At 52.2% G+C, this 15,507-nt stretch overlaps 4 protein-coding genes across 4 annotated transcripts; 2 read left to right on the forward strand and 2 right to left on the reverse strand.

The window, feature by feature from the left end:
• Positions 1-2,187: 2,187 nt before the first annotated feature.
• J4E79_011456 (uncharacterized protein) lies at positions 2,188-3,096 on the forward strand (the record flags this gene model as incomplete). The annotated part of the gene is made up of 2 exons (XM_049360285.1): positions 2,188-2,352; positions 2,407-3,096. The coding sequence occupies 2 exons, from the start codon at positions 2,188-2,190 to the stop codon at positions 3,094-3,096; spliced, it is 855 nt and encodes a 284-aa protein (XP_049205237.1).
• A 591-nt stretch (positions 3,097-3,687) lies between these two features.
• J4E79_011457 (uncharacterized protein) lies at positions 3,688-5,059 on the reverse strand (the record flags this gene model as incomplete). The annotated part of the gene is made up of 3 exons (XM_049360286.1): positions 3,688-4,470; positions 4,518-4,669; positions 4,912-5,059. 3 exons carry the CDS (start codon positions 5,057-5,059, stop codon positions 3,688-3,690), a joined length of 1,083 nt encoding a protein of 360 aa, XP_049205238.1.
• Positions 5,060-6,604: 1,545 nt separating this feature from the next.
• On the forward strand, positions 6,605-11,900 carry J4E79_011458 (uncharacterized protein; the record flags this gene model as incomplete). The annotated part of the gene is made up of 7 exons (XM_049360287.1): positions 6,605-6,728; positions 6,785-7,897; positions 8,387-8,640; positions 9,167-9,199; positions 9,487-10,607; positions 10,841-10,925; positions 10,989-11,900. The coding sequence occupies 7 exons, from the start codon at positions 6,605-6,607 to the stop codon at positions 11,898-11,900; spliced, it is 3,642 nt and encodes a 1,213-aa protein (XP_049205239.1).
• A 137-nt stretch (positions 11,901-12,037) lies between these two features.
• Positions 12,038-14,509, reverse strand: J4E79_011459 (uncharacterized protein; the record flags this gene model as incomplete). The annotated part of the gene is made up of 1 exon (XM_049360288.1): positions 12,038-14,509. One exon carries the CDS (start codon positions 14,507-14,509, stop codon positions 12,038-12,040), a length of 2,472 nt encoding a protein of 823 aa, XP_049205240.1.
• Between the last annotated feature and the right edge of the window lie 998 nt (positions 14,510-15,507).

Here is a 15,507-nt window from a genome sequence, read left to right on the forward strand (position 1 = left end):
GTCAGCACGCGAGCTGCAACATTTCAATAGTCGACATGTAGACATTGCGGCTGACAGGCAAGAAAAAAAAAACAGGTCCAACATACGGCACCGCTATCAAGTTAGTCCTCGCTTAGGCAGGTGTCCCGCTGCTTGGTATTACCGGATAAGTAAAGGCTCTTATCACGACCCAATCAGCACACGCATTACACACGCAGCGTTAATCTATTTCCTCAGCAATTCTCCTATTGAATTTCGTTTAAATCGGGCGCCATGCTTGCTGGCGGCCTTGCGAACTAGTCTGTGCGAGAAAACGAGGAAAGGGGGGTCTAACAGCCATGTCGCCCGTTGTACATGGCCCGTCGTTGGCCGACCGTGTCGCTGGGCAGAGAGCACATGGCGCGCCTAAACCAGCGGGACGATACGGAGAGAGGTCCGTAGCCCTACACACCCCCCGATCCTAGCCTCACGATGCAGCGATGTGCGATACGAGCTCGGGGATGAGTGCGCCGCTAAGAATAGTGCTTCGTACATGACACCAAGCTGCTTTGCCGCTCTTATGCCGCGCCTACACTACAACACCGTATCAGTATTACTGTGTTCTGGTCTAGCTGCAGCAACCTCGCACAATCGCTTTGTTACATCGTCGACATTGTTATACGTGGTCTTGTACCCTGGGAGAACGTATTCGCAGCCAATGCGATAGTATTGCTCGTCCAAGCTACGGTACTCTCTCTAGTCTGCGCAATGCCACAAGAAACTGCCAAGCTCAATCACCACGATATCCGCCCCCAAGCTTCCCGTTCGTAAGATGAAGCAACTCCAAAAGTGGCGCCCATGGCTGATCGATCCCGGGCCGTGTGGGGAACCCAAGAAAAATCCTGCGAACAAGATATGCTGCCGTCGCCCGAGCCTAGCCATATTCTCACATTGTTAGTTCAGGTATCTACATACACCGGTGGGGTGTGGGTTCGACGGCAGTCTGGCCCAAGTGTTATGTGGAGAATGTGTGAAGTGGAGATTTCGACAACATGTGAAGTGTGCACTTGCTACTTCCTGTCGCCCTGCAAGCCACCATGTACCTAGTTGTCAGCCTTGTGGTGGGATGCGTGGCATGTGATGGGCAGGAGCTGAGTCATGCGCGCTTGTATGTCACTTACAAGGCGGTGTTGGTATGAGTGGGGTGTTGCTTCTATCGCGACCTAAGCTGCGAAGAGGAGGTGGGATGTATGCAAGATGTCCACTTCGGTGTATTGGCATTTCGTATCTGCAGACATGTAATCGGAACGGGATGGAGCGATGGTTGGTAGTAGGTCCGAAACAGGATAGCTTACATACTCAGATACTGAGGTCCCGTTGGGCTGACATAGACGCAGTGGTAGATGAACGCAGAGCGAGCATGTCCGATAGTGCTGATTGGAGAGTTGTAGCTGACCGCAGAGAATCGATACATGTGCGGCTGTACCCTTGGCATATATTGGAGTGTGTAGATCTGGATTAGGAAACTTGCAAGTCTGAGGGTGTTGACAGGACTGGTGGGCTGGTGTATCGATAGCTGAAGCAACTGGGAATTCGTGCGGGCTGATATTACTATCGTTCGCTATTGGTATATTGGTGTAGACGAGATATTGGCTGACTTCTGCGGCGCCATCGTAGTGTATTGGATGCTCACCTCAGGTGGACTTCGCTGGCAAGCCGAGGGCAGAGGATTCGCGAACTTCATCCTTCGCCACGAAATTCATTCTCCTCGCCGACCTTGATACTCGGTTACTGCAGCCGAATATGCTGTAGCGCATTGGTGTGACGATGTACCTCTAGCTGAAGGCTGTGCAAGAGATGAGGGGCAGATGCGAAAGATAGACTAGAGCGGCCCGTGTAAGAGTCTACTAGACTGTAAGTACTACGACTAGGCGTGGTAGTCAGCTGCCATGAATTGATCCCCAGTCGGAGATCTCGTCTAAGTTGCAAGCCACTTGCTAGCAGTCTCAGAGATAGAAGGCGCGCATCTTGAACGGTGCCGTCAAGCGTATTCACTTCCCATGCTGCGTGGCGACTATTCCTGATGCGGTTAGTGACCGCGGGGTAAATGCTCAGGTCCGCCCGCGGGCAGATCAGGGTCCTTCAGCTGCCCAGCCTTGGAGCAGATCATCTTGCACGACTGAAGCCAAGAGAGAGCGCCCAGATCGCGCTCAATCAGCTGTAGATCCCATGGCTTCGCTGCCACCTGTACGCGCCTGCATCTTCGATGTAGACGGCACGCTCATCAACTCAGAAGACATCTACACAGATATCTACAACAACATACTGCGCGAGTATGGAAGACCAGAGTACCCATGGGCAATCAAGGCGACACAGCAAAGCAGAGGCACAAAGGTCTGTGTTGCTCAGGCCTATCATTTTGTCCCGTCGTGCTAACGTTTAGTACAGGGTACCAAGCGTTTACTAGACTGGGCACAGGTACCCCTCACGCCAGCTGAATGGTCTGCGAAAGAAAGAGGTTTTACACATCTCTTCGAAAACAGTAAAGTGCTTCCAGGTGTTGAAAGTCTTCTCTCAACCCTAAAAACAAAGACATTACCGCCTGTGTTGCTTTCGTTAGCGAGTTCAGCGGGTCAGCGAAAGTTCGCACTGAAGACATCGCATATACCTGCTATCAATGCGGCGTTTGATGATCCAGCCTTCCATGTCTTCGGCGATGATCCAGAGATGTCTGATATCAAGAAGAAGCCGGAGCCTGATATCTTTCTGCTCGCTTTGAAGAGGTTGAACGCTGCTGAGACAGCACGCGGCGAGCGCACATTGGAGCCTGCAGAGTGCTTAGTGTTTGAAGACTCAATAGCAGGTGTAGAGGCAGCGAGAAGGGCGGGTATGCGTGTTGTCTGGGTGCCACATCCTGGGCTTGCGGAGGTTTGTAAAGGGCGGGAAATGGATATTCTTATGGGGAGGACGGAGGAAGATGGTACCGTGCTTGAGTATGGAACGCCAGTGGAAGGAGACGCGAGAAGCCCTGTCACTGCTAAAGACGGTCGACTCATATCGGATGATGTTATGGCGGAGCTAAGGGTTAGTCTCGATGAATTTCCGTATGCCGCGTATGGTATCAACGTCGCGGAGTAGATGGTGAATGATGACATATGGGTGTGTTCGTAGGTCATAGGACACGACTATCCCGAGGTCGTAATCCATCCTAGGACAAAGCAGTAGTAGTGTGTAATCCAGGTCTAGTTGACGCTCGCATGAACCCCATTAAGATGCAAGTCTCGACTTCTTCTGCGCGATGTTTGACGCACGTCCCCTGCAGATACCACGCGTAAGATAGACTCATGTACGATTCATCAACAGACCGCTCTCTGTAGACGAGCCAACTGATCTCATTGAGCTAGAATACCCATACGGCATGACATGTTTCACAATGAGCGATACACAAAAATGAAGAATGAGTATGATTTGGTCGCTGTTCAAAGGGGCTGCGAAGGAGCGAAGGGGTTGCTTAGTCAGCAAAAAGCTGGTAGCGCCGCCTGATGACGCGTTGACAGCCGAAAACGCGCCCGCGTGGCTGCCATCTGCCATCACCGAACCTCATCAACACACATACGCGCTGTCATCTCAAAATCATCATTCATTACGATATAAAGCTTCTGTGCATCACAGTATCACTGGGTAATGCATGCGTACAGACCGGCGCGTGGTGGTGCGGCAAGACACCCATCAGAGTGGCAACTCTTCTTCCTCTTCTTCTTCTTCCTGCGCACCCGCCTCGGTGTTACCGACAACCTCATCAATCCTCGCGCGACCCGATTGCAAGCTCTTGACGCCAGCGGCATCTCTCTTGAGTTTTTCCATAGCGGCCTTCAACTGATCCGGGCAGAAGAGCTTGCACAGCGTGGTCATATCGTCATATACGACCTCGCGTTGCTGGGATCCTGGGATGTAGATCGTGTTGCCGATATTGAATGTTAACGAGTATAGCAGGTTGCGTGCATCCCAGTCCTCGACAGGTTCAGACACCGGGAAGTTGCGCTTGTAGGCCCGGATGTATGCCTTACTGCTCAAACGATGACGCGGCGCTCTCCAATTACCAGTGTCGTATTCGTTGTGCCCGTAGAAGGAGCAGACATCGAACACGAAAGCCTCACCCGTTTTAGCGTCCATCGCGGTGTTCCCATCCCAACAATCACCATGGATGAGACACGGTTTTAGCACACGACCTTCTGCTTGGAGCGGCAACAAAAGACGGGGTACAACCTTCTGGAGCGTAAGATCGCATACTACGTCGAACTCAGGCCAATTGAGGATCGGCTTAGCCAGCTCCATGACATGGCCTAGATGTCGGCCATATAGGGTACACCAAGAGTCTTCCCATGTATCGACAGCCTGAGCAATTCGGGCATGACATGTCGAGAAATGGAATCCGAATTTGCCAGTCGGTGAGACGGACCGTTGATGCATGTCAGCGAGTCCCGCAGCCAGCTTGACCGGATCTGCGGGCTTCTAAGGTTAGCATCTGGGTCTACGAAACCATACTGAAGCACGCTTACCTGTTCACCAACATCTCGAAAAGCCGCAAGCAAGAAATATGTCTCGTCTGCCCCTTCGAGCTTGCCCCAGGCATATGGCTGGGGGACGAACGAGGGCGAGATGGCATAGATGGCTTTGAGCGACTCGTATTCGCCTTCGCACATGTGCCTTCCTATCTTTCCGAGAGTTACAACCTCCGAGGCGTCAGTTCCCGAATTTCTCACAAGGTTCCACAATCAGCCAAACCTTCAGAAAGTAGTTGTCATTCTCCCCCGTTGGAAGTCGGACCACGAGCTTGGCCGTCTTACCCCACAGCGATTCTCCATAGTTGTATGCATCTGCTACCTGAGTTCCAGAAATAGGGAATGCTGGCCTAAGGTAAGTGCCGGACATGAACGGCTATTGCGACATTACCTGCGACAACCCGTTCGTCAACCTTGTACGAGCCGCTGGCCTGCGGTGGCAGAAACGGTTCGGTTGGCGTCTCTTCCAAGTTCGCTTGCGCCTTGCCTATGGCGATCTTGCCTATGGTGTGGACGTCTTCTGTCGCAGTCGTACCCATCATGTCTTAGCGTCTGGTGTTGATGAGAGAAGGCTTCTAGTGAGCGTAGGGTGAGCCTCCCTCGATAAGCACGGGCCGCCGCAGCGGACGATGTCGTCAGTGGAAGGCGCTGTGTTCCTTCGCCGAATAGCCGCTGAACGATGATTGGCCGAAATGTCGCAACCCGCGTGGGCTTATATTGGTGGGCACAGAGATAGCCAATAGGTGAGGGGATTGCTGGACGACAGTACTCGATCACACTCACAAGAGGAGCATGCATATGCGGCACGGCAGAGAGGCTGACACACGAGCTGAGGGTACCCCGCACCACAGAGCCAGCTATCTTCCCGTCCTTGCAACCTTGGGAAGCAGCCCGGAGGCCTGACTAATTAGCCTCTCAAATCCTTTGACGTACCTCAATTTCACAGCCTTGGATGCGATGGCGAAGTCATTACAACCATTCTTCAAGGCTATCCTCCATGCTGCACATGCCTTCGTGGCTAAGTGACACATGGTAATCTTCGATGGCATCGAGGCCGAGTGTAGTAAGCATATCTGATCTCAGCCTTGTGCATGATAGCTAAATTGACGAAGCTTCATAGGCTCCGATTGCGATCAGAGCCGACACCCGAAAGCGATGACAACGACGGCCTAGACACCGAGTCAACCTTTCACCGGACGGAGCCCCAGTCTACCGACAGCGGGCAAGATACCTCTATAGCCTCCTCCAGGTTCAAGGCCAGCGTACCCTATAGAAGCGGTTCGTTGATATCGACCACAAGCACACTCAATGCAGGTGTCCTCGGCAGACCGATAGCCCATAGCCATCGATCCCGCGACGATTTGGGACTACATCTCGTGACCGATCGGCTTGAACCAAGCGGCGATATAGTCTTTGTGCATGGCTTGGGAGGTCACCCATGGACCACATGGAGCTGGGAGCGCGATTTGAACAACTTCTGGCCTAGCTGGCTTGAACATGAAGGAGCATTGTCAACATGGAGGGTCTTCACGTTTGGTTACGATTCGAATTGGAGAGGAGCAGGAGCTAATCTCAATATCTCCGACTTCGCGAAAGACCTTTTGCTTCAGATTTTGACCTTCACAAGCTCGAACGGGAGTGCTATCAAGCCCAAAAAGATCATTTTCATTGCCCACTCGATGGGTGGCTTAGTGGTCAAAAAGGCATATCTGCTGGGCATACAAGATTCGCAATTCGCCGACATCGCGGCTTCGTTTCACGGCATCATCTTCCTCGCAACTCCGCACCGCGGGGCGCAGTCGGCCTCCACCTTGAACAATATCCTTGCAAGCCTTCCTTTGGGCCCACCATCGAAAAGCTATGTCGCTGAGCTCCAGTTACACAGTAATGCCCTTCACGAAATCAACGAGCAGTTCCGTCACCACTGTCATGACCTTGCCTTGATGTCATACTTCGAAACAGAGAAGACCAGCATCGGACTCAAAGATGCGATGGTAGTCGCCCCCCTTCTTCATGCTGTGATCCTGGACTGACGCCCACAGATCGTGGAGAAAGATTCGGCTGTCCTTCAGTTACCCGGAGAAATGTCGGGCTCACTACGCGCAAACCACCACACCATATGCAAGTTCAAGAGCCCTACAGACACTCAGTACGTAAGAGTGAGAAACACGATCAGCCATTTTGCTAGAGAGGCTTCACCAGCTGAAGGTATGACTCATGCCGTTGCATCTTTGCAAAATTCAGAAGTGCTGATGTATGGACAGCGCCTGCTGTCGATGTCATCGATCGCATCGAAGACAGCCAAAAGATCGCCGCAATTCTGGGCGTCCACGAAGATACTGAAGACGATCTCAAATCCAGACACGGCAGGATTATGGACGGGACCGGCCAATGGCTTTTACAAAAGTCGGACTTCACACGTTGGAAAAGCTCAGTGGGTGACCGAGCTGCTCCGGTCTTTTGGCTATTCGGACTACCCGCGAGCGGCAAGACGGCTCTTTCCAGTATGGTGGCACATCACTTGAAGGACCAACAAGCGAGCTGTCAGCATCATTTCTTCTCGACAGGACACCAGACAAAACGAACTGCCGCATACTGTCTTCGTAGCATCGCTTCGCAGCTTGCTCAAAAGAGCCAACCTTTCCGAGAAGCCTTGTTCTCTTTCCATGATGAAACTGGCATCAAGTTCACTTCGCAAGATCAAAACTTTCGCACGATATGGGAGAAGGTCTTTGAAGGCATTATCTTCAAGATTGCATTCACACAGCCACTATTCTGGATAATTGACGGAATAGATGAGGCCGATTTGCACTCACTAGTCATCAACTCTCTCCTGAGAATACGGTCGACCACCACTATCAAGGTCTTCCTGAGCAGCAGGCCCATGAAGGTACCCACTGCAACTAAGGGCGAAGGATCTCCGGTCACTGTACGCTTCTTGGCAGAAACCGATACAGCGAGAGACATACGAGCATATGTGGCCACTTCCATACGCGATATCTTGGCAGCTGCCGAGACTGTTCAACAAGACATTGTCGACAAGATACTGGCAAAAGCTTCCGGATCGTTCCTCTGGGTTCGTCTTTGCTTGAAGTCCCTCCGCCAAAGCTGTCATACCCGAGATGACATTGATAAGGCCTTGACCGGACTACCAGCGGGCATGGTGGGTCTTTACGAACAAATGCTAGCCAAGCTCCTTTCACAGCCTGAAAAGACTCAAAGCCTCGCACACATGCTACTATCATGGGTCAGTTGCAGCTGGCGCCCCTTAAGACTAGAGGAGTTACAGCTTGCTCTCGAACCTACATTCACCGGCTTTTTGAATCTTGAAGACACCGTCAATCAGATCTGTGCACACTTTGTCACTACTGACAATGGTAAAATATCTTTAATCCATGACACTGCCCGCCAGTTTCTTACAACCAATCAAGCTACCAGAATCGCTTTCATTCAACCTCGCCAGGCCCATCTCCAGATTGCGGAACGTTGTCTCGGGTACCTGTCCCAAGATACTTGGCCTCGAACATTCCGTGCAATATCAATAGCCGATGTTGATCCGAAACGAGGCATTCGGAGCAATCGCCTTCTCCTAGCCGAACAAGGTGCTCCTCTGTTGGGTTATGCTACATGCTATTGGGCATATCATGTTTCTAAATCCCCAACGGCAAGTACAGAAATCACAAACGCACTAAAGATGTTCTTCTCTTCATACTGTCTCTCGTGGATTGAGGCTATCGCGTTGTCCGCAAACCTACGCTACTTGACGAGATCAGCGAGGTATCTGAAAGCTTATGCAAAGAGGAAAAAGCACGCTAGAATGCACAAAGACTCGTCTCCCGTGTTGGACAGCCTGACAAAATTACCAGAGGATGATCCAAAGTGGCTGCAGTCATGGGCAATCGATCTCATCAGACTTGTTGGTAAATTTGGATTCATTCTCCTAGCGAAACCACCGGCAATCTACCGAGATATCATACCTTTCTGTCCGAAAGGTTCGATGTTCACTCTTACCTATGGAGAGCGCAAAGCGGGAGAGCTCACAGTTACTGGACTTCCTTCCGATGGCTGGGACGATCGCCTAGCTCGTGTCAGCGTAGGCGACGAATACATTGCTTCGCAGGTACTGGCTACAGATTCATATTTCGTCACGTTGATCAGCACTATCGGTAGAATCCTTGTGTGGCATACTGAAACATGTGAGAAAGCACGTCAAATCGAAGTAGGTGAGTACGTGGCGGTGGTGAAACTCAACAAGAGTGGAACGTTGTTGGCGACAGCAAGTCCCAGCCATTGCGCGGTATGGGAGCTATCGTCTGGTCGGTTGACGTCGCGAATTGACAACTTAACGACGAAACGAATCATCGCCATATCTTTCGCCAACGACGACGCGCATCTAGTCATTGGGTCTGACGACTGCTCTATCACTGTATACGATCTTTCGACATCAAGCATAGTGCAGCATCTTGTATTCGAATCGCCAAGTCAAGAGTACAATGGTTGCCCCACAGCTATGGCAATCAACCCAGCCGCGACCGCTGTCGCCATAGCTTGGCGTGGCAAAGTGCCTCTGATCTGGCACTTCCAAGCTACTGCGCTCCAACCAGCTCGGATACGCCGGCTCCGCTCGTCTATAACATCACTTCTAGGCCCAGAAGATCTTCATTGGCAAGTCGACGGCGGTTCGCTCTTCATTATCTGTCAAAATGCCGACTTGGTAGAATGGCGACTATTTGATGATCAGCAACTTGCTTATCCTCACCTGAAAGCCCGCGAGATTGCTACCAATTCTGAAGGCAGTCTTTTACTCACGTCAGATCACAGTGGGACGATCAGCGTGTGGGCTTTTCCGCGCCTTTCTCTGATATACCAGCTTGGCAGCGTCAACGACTTCGTAAGGGACGTGGCATTTAGCCCAGATGGTCAGCGGCTATATGATGTGAGAGATTCGGTATGTAACGTCTGGGAGCCAGACGTTCTCGTTCGCCCCGATGAGCACGACATGGAGGATGAGTCCAGCCTAGATGAACTAAGCTTGGTCTCTAGTGAGCCGACCATGTCTCAGATCGACAATACCAAGGCCTTCGTATCGGCGATTGCCAGTAGCGGATCTGATGCATATTACTGTTGCGGGAGGGACGATGGCTCGGTTATCATCCACGAAGTTGCAATTGGTACCCCAATCCGCAAAGTCTACACTCACTCATCGACCACATCCGTACTTTGTATGAAATGGTCACCATCCGGGCGATACATGGTATCGAGCGACGACTCTGCTCGCGTCATCGCAAAGCGATTAGAATCGAAGGCCAAGGACCAGTGGCGCGTCTACCCGGTGCTAGATGCGCGGGTGTCAGAACCCGTACATCAATTCGTCTTTAGTCCAGATGAGCAATATCTGCTGATATCGACGTCATCAACCGATCAGCTATACGACACACGATCAAAGGAGCGGCTGTGGTTCAAGGATTGGGGATCCAGACAGCGCCGCTGTTGGGTACAGGATCCTCTAGATATGGCGTCACTCATCTGGCTTGAGCCCCAATTACTAACAAGCTACCAATGGTCTACAATGAGCATACAAGTCAGCGTTGCGATCGAATCCGAGCCGGAACTAGAACCGGAAGAGTGTTCAGAGCCGCAAAAGCATGATCACATCGAGAAGGTCGTGGTGTGGGCGGAAGCCGTCCCATCAAGTGGACAGATCTTGTACGGCACTCTACCAGCGAGCCATTATCAGGGAGTCGTATCGCAACTCTCTCATTCTGGTCTCCATGTGGAAGCGATAAGAATGTCTCGCACAATCGAATCACGAATCGCGTCCTTTAGACCAGAATGCACACCAGAACTCGCTCGACGCGCGAAACGACTAGTAGGTATCACAAAAGGAAGAGTCGCATACTTAGACCACGACAATCAGCTTTGTACTTGGGATCTAGACAGCGGTATAGATGGCATGCAAAAGCATTTCTTCCTGCCGCGGGATTGGCTCGATACGAGCTCGTTAGAGACAGCTCTGATCAACGAAGAAGGGACGTTCTTCTGTCCAAAGGGAGGTTACGTGGCTGTTGTTCGGAATGGGTTATCTTTGTAAGAGTGCATCTCAACTATCAGATGAATATCATCGCGATGAAAGTGTTTCATGCATGAAGCCTGTGGGCGGAGAGCAGCCGCGGCCTGAATCCAAGCGACTTGATCCATTTGATCCACTTTACTGCACGTGACCAATACGATTCCGAGATCGGAAGTGTTACTTCCGAAAGTAACGCACCTCGCGAACACATATCGCCTCGATGCTGCACAGATCACATTCCTCCATCTAGACATACAATGTCAACCCCGACGCTACTAGAGGGGTTTCCCGGTGAAGCACCCTCTGCGCCTTCTACGAAACTCCGGTACGCAGACGTACGCGCCCACCCATCCCCGTGTTGACGCGACTTGACTGAACCAACACGTCGATGTATCCAGGTCGCCATAACCGCAACCGCCAAAGAGTTCGCCGGCATCTACCGGGGCAAACAATACCATGAGCCTGACTTCGATGCCGTGCTCGACCGCGCACTGGCCGCCGGAGTAGAGAAAATCATGCTGACAGGCATGTACGCATCTGACGCGTCTTTCAACCTCGACATAGCGCGACATCGGCCCGAGCAATGCAGAGTCACAATCGGTGTTCACCCATACCATGCCGTCGAAGCTGATGAGGGCGGAGAAGAATACTACAAGGGCCTGTCCGATAGCATCACGACGACCATGATTGAAGAGCCCCACCTCCTAGCCGCTTTCGGAGAGCTCGGCCTCGACTACGACAAGCTGGCCGAAGCCCCAAAAGACGTTCAGATACGCGTGTTCAAGCGCCAGCTCGATATGATTGTGAGCGCGGGATGGAAACTACCCCTCTTTCTTCACTGTCGCGCCGCGTTCGAGGATTTCGTTGCTATACTTGAACCTTACATGGACCGGCTGCCTTTACGATCCGGCCTAGTCCACTCTTTCGTCGGTACCACAGCGCAGATGCAGAGTTTGATCGGTATGGGCCTACATCTTAGCGTCAACAACTTTGCTATCAGAGACCGCGATAGCTTGGATATGATCAGGCATGTACCGTTGGATAAGCTGCAGATTGAAACGGATGCCCCTTGGGGCGATATTCAAGCGTCTAGTGACGTAGCAAAGGCGTATTTGAAGAAAACGACAAAGTGGTCCTGGGGAAGTAAGAAGAAAGATAAGTTCACTATGGGCGATATGGTCAAGGAGAGGAATGAGAGTTGCAATGTGGAGAAGGTGGCGCTGGTTGTTGCGGGGATTAAGGGTGTTGCTGTTGAGGAAGTTGCGGAGAGCACGTGGAGGAATAGTGTTGGAATGTTCTTTTTGCGTTAGGGCGGTAGATGATGTTTCTACGTCGAGATGGAAATATGGCATCATGTCTAGCCTTGGGGAGAACTCCTGAGCAAATACGCGATGGAAGTAGCCTCAAATAACAAAACCTTCAAATTCTCGCATGTGCTATGCTACCTCTACTTCGTCCCGTTAATACCATTCCCGTTCGTCGCCGACCCATTCGTCAGTCCTCCATTCGTTCTAATCCCATTCGACCTCGTCCCATTCACCGCATTCTTCTTCGCCTTCGGCACCTCAACAAGCACCTTATACGTCTTCCCAGCCATAACATTCTTGACAACGCATCCCTCCACCTCCTCCCCATCAACCACAACCTTGACATCCCTAACATCCCCCCTCTTAATCTGAACATCAAACACCGCACCCCTAAACTCCCTCCTCACCTTCATCTCATCCCAATCACTCGGCATCTTCGGCGCGATCTTCAGACCCTCCCTTACACCCCTCAACCCACACAGCCCTTCAATGAAACATCTATACACCCAACTCACAGTCCCAGTATTGAACAACTGACTCGAGCGACCAGCCGTGCGGTCAAGATGCTTAATTCCATACCCGCCACGGTAGTAGTTGGGAATGAAAATGGGGAGTTGGCCCCTCCGAATCAAATCCTCTTCATCAGGGCCCGGGATCATAGCGCGGAGCGTAGCGTACGCGCGGTCCACTTCATCGATGCCGTAAAGGGCCCAGGCGTAAAAGGCAGCGGCGTGGTTGTACACGGAGCCGTTCTCGCCTTGACCAGGGTACTTCTGCGTTACGCGACCGACGTCTTCGCGCATGGCGGTGAAGGGCGGGCCGAACATGACGACGCCGTAGGGCGTTGTGAGTTGCTCGTCGACCTGGGGAAGGATCTTTGAGATTTGCTCTGAGGAGGCTGCGCCGCCGAGAATGGACCAGGCTTGCGGGTTCAGCCAGATACGACCTTCTTTGTCGTCTTTGATGCCGAAGGTTACGTTGTCGTCTGTGATGCCGCGGGCAAACCAGTCGCCGTCCCAGAGGTGTTCGTTAGCTGATTCGTTGACTTGTTCGGCGCCGGTGCGGTATTTCTTCGCGACGTCGGGTTTGTCGGCGTCTTCGCAGATTTGCGCCCACAGGTTCACGGCGTAGGCGGTTGCGACGGTTAGCCAGCCTGATACGCCGACGCCTTTGGGGCCGACCATGTTCATCGGGTCGCACCAGTCGCCCTGCGCGATGTAGGAAAGTCCGCGGTCGTCTCGTGCGTTTGAGGAGAGCAGCCAGTCCATGGCGCGGCTGAAGCGCTCGAAGACTGTGAATGTGTCGCCGTACATGCTGGTGACTTTCTCGTCTAGCAGCGCATAGTCGCCGGTCTCGCTCAGGTAGATCTCCAGGGCGATGGGCAGCCAGACGCAGTGGTCGGTGTGAGGGATTTGGTTGATGTACTTGAGCACCGCTCCCTTGGCTAGAAGGATACCATCTGGCATGGAGCCGTTCTTCTCCTGCTGGCCAACCGCTGTGGTGATGGCTTTGCGCGCTACTTCTGGCTTGATGAAGCTCATGCCCATGTTGTCTTGGAGGTAGTTTCGCGTTTGCGGATCGGTCGTAAGTCTGTTTACGTCGCCGTGGTAGTACAATTGTCGGGGCAGCCAGTTGTTGACCAAGTTATCGAGATCTTTGTCCGGAGTCTCGAGACGTACGCAACCGCTGCCACGCTGGATGTAGTCTTCGTAGTCTTTGGCGGCTTTCGCGAACGCCATCTTGTTCAGGTACTTCTTGCGCATGTCGAGTATCTCAGCTTCGTCGTATGCGGGACCGAATAGGAATCTGTACTCTTTGCTTTCGTTCTCGCCTAGATCAGCCCAATATTGAACGACTGCGGTCGGGGTTTCGTAACGGGCGTCGCTATTCGAAAGCTGTGACTCTTTCAGTGCTGATGGCGCTTGTAGGCCTCCTTCGCCTTCGAAAGCTTCTTGCTTCGCTTCCCACGAGACTGGTGTGGTTTCACAGAGGAAGTAGGTCTTGTCCTTGAGATACTTGGTCTTTGGGTAGTCTTCCGCTTTCTGATACGGAGTCTTACAGCTCCCAACCACGCCCCCAACGTTCGTATTCCACTCCGCCTCTTGGTTCATCCATGACATGTAACCCAATGGGAAGTAAGGGTAGATACTCAGATTGCGCTTGCGACCTGAGATGTTGGTCACTTTGATGCTCCAGAGTTCAGCCACATCGTCGGTGGGTAGTAAGAAGGTCATCTCGACACGAATGCCTGACTTCTCCACAAGCCATTTGATGTCGCTTTTGCCTACATCGAAGGTAAAGCGATCCAACTTGGCCCTTACCGGCTCATACGGCGCCGAGAAGACCTCGCCGTTTTCCTCATCCTTGATGTATACGAACCGGCCCGGGTGGTGAGCATAGTAGTTTTGCTCTGGTTGCATAAAAGTCTTCGCTTCGAGGTTGGGCGCGTAGGCATATTTCGCGGGCTCGGGTTGCATGTACTGTGCAGTTGCAAAACCACGACATGTGACCTGAATCATCATACGTTGGTTCCAAAGGAATGCACCCGCTTTGGGCATCTCCGTGGGGCTTGTGAGCTCATAGCGCTCGCCATTTTGGGTAGGTTGTATCATGGTGGGAATGTGAACAAGGATAGTACCTGTGATCTCCGCGGGAAACTTTTATACCACGACGGGATGGTTGGTTATACAGGGACGTGACGGCCGACATGGCTTAGGAGGCGTAGCTTACTGTGTTTAGTGACACTGCACAAGTCAATTGGAACGCGGGACCAATGCGGAATCAAAACGCGTGACCAGGCACAAAGTCTTAGCGTTTCTGCTGATTTAGTCTACAGCGGGAGTGTCAAACTCGATGCTCGTGGACAAGATTGCTAGCAAGGCAAACGAAGGTCGTCGATACTCCTATGAGAAGAAGCAGCAAGAGCGCAAGCTTAGGATGACCTTGAAAACGAAAGTCCGACCAGCGTGCAAATCGTAAAAAGGACGACGAGGGATTTTCGCACGTCAGTCATCTGTTCCTCCATGGTTCATATAAGGTACACAGCACAATAAGCCGCACCGCGTGGGGCTAAGCGAATGGCGGTGTGGGGTTCAGCCTGAAAGGGTACAACGTAAGCGCGGAGACGGTTGCCCGGACCGCAACGCCTTTAGCCAGCCGTGAGGCAATACTGCGAGTCCCAACATGTCGAAAACTCAACGATCTTCGCATCGTCAATATGCGCACACGATCCGGATTGCGCAATCCGAGCAACCGATTAGTGTGGGACAGCGGCGAAGATAACGGAAAGTGTATGGTGGCGTATGCGCCGATGTGCCGAAAGCAGTGCGTCAGCTGCTCGCAAGATTGTGTGATCACGGGTGACAAGGAAGGGTATACCGTGCCGGCGCCGATATCCGTTGTATCCACAGCCACTGACATTAATTGTGACCAAGACTCGCTACCGGTTCCCCCATCCCGGGTATGCCCAGTGCTGCAGCCCTGCAGAAGGTGTTGGGTATCGTGAAGTGTCAATTTGTTCTTGGCTGTCATTGGTACGTGTGAAATATTGGGTGATGCAGTCAGACTGGCGAAAAAAAGCAAGGAGCGGGAAGGGTGGGGTGAATTACCA

This window comes from Alternaria viburni (genome assembly GCF_023758015.1).
Source record: "Alternaria viburni strain BMP 2772 chromosome Unknown scaffold_42, whole genome shotgun sequence".
NCBI classification, from domain to species: Eukaryota; Fungi; Ascomycota; class Dothideomycetes; order Pleosporales; family Pleosporaceae; genus Alternaria; species Alternaria viburni.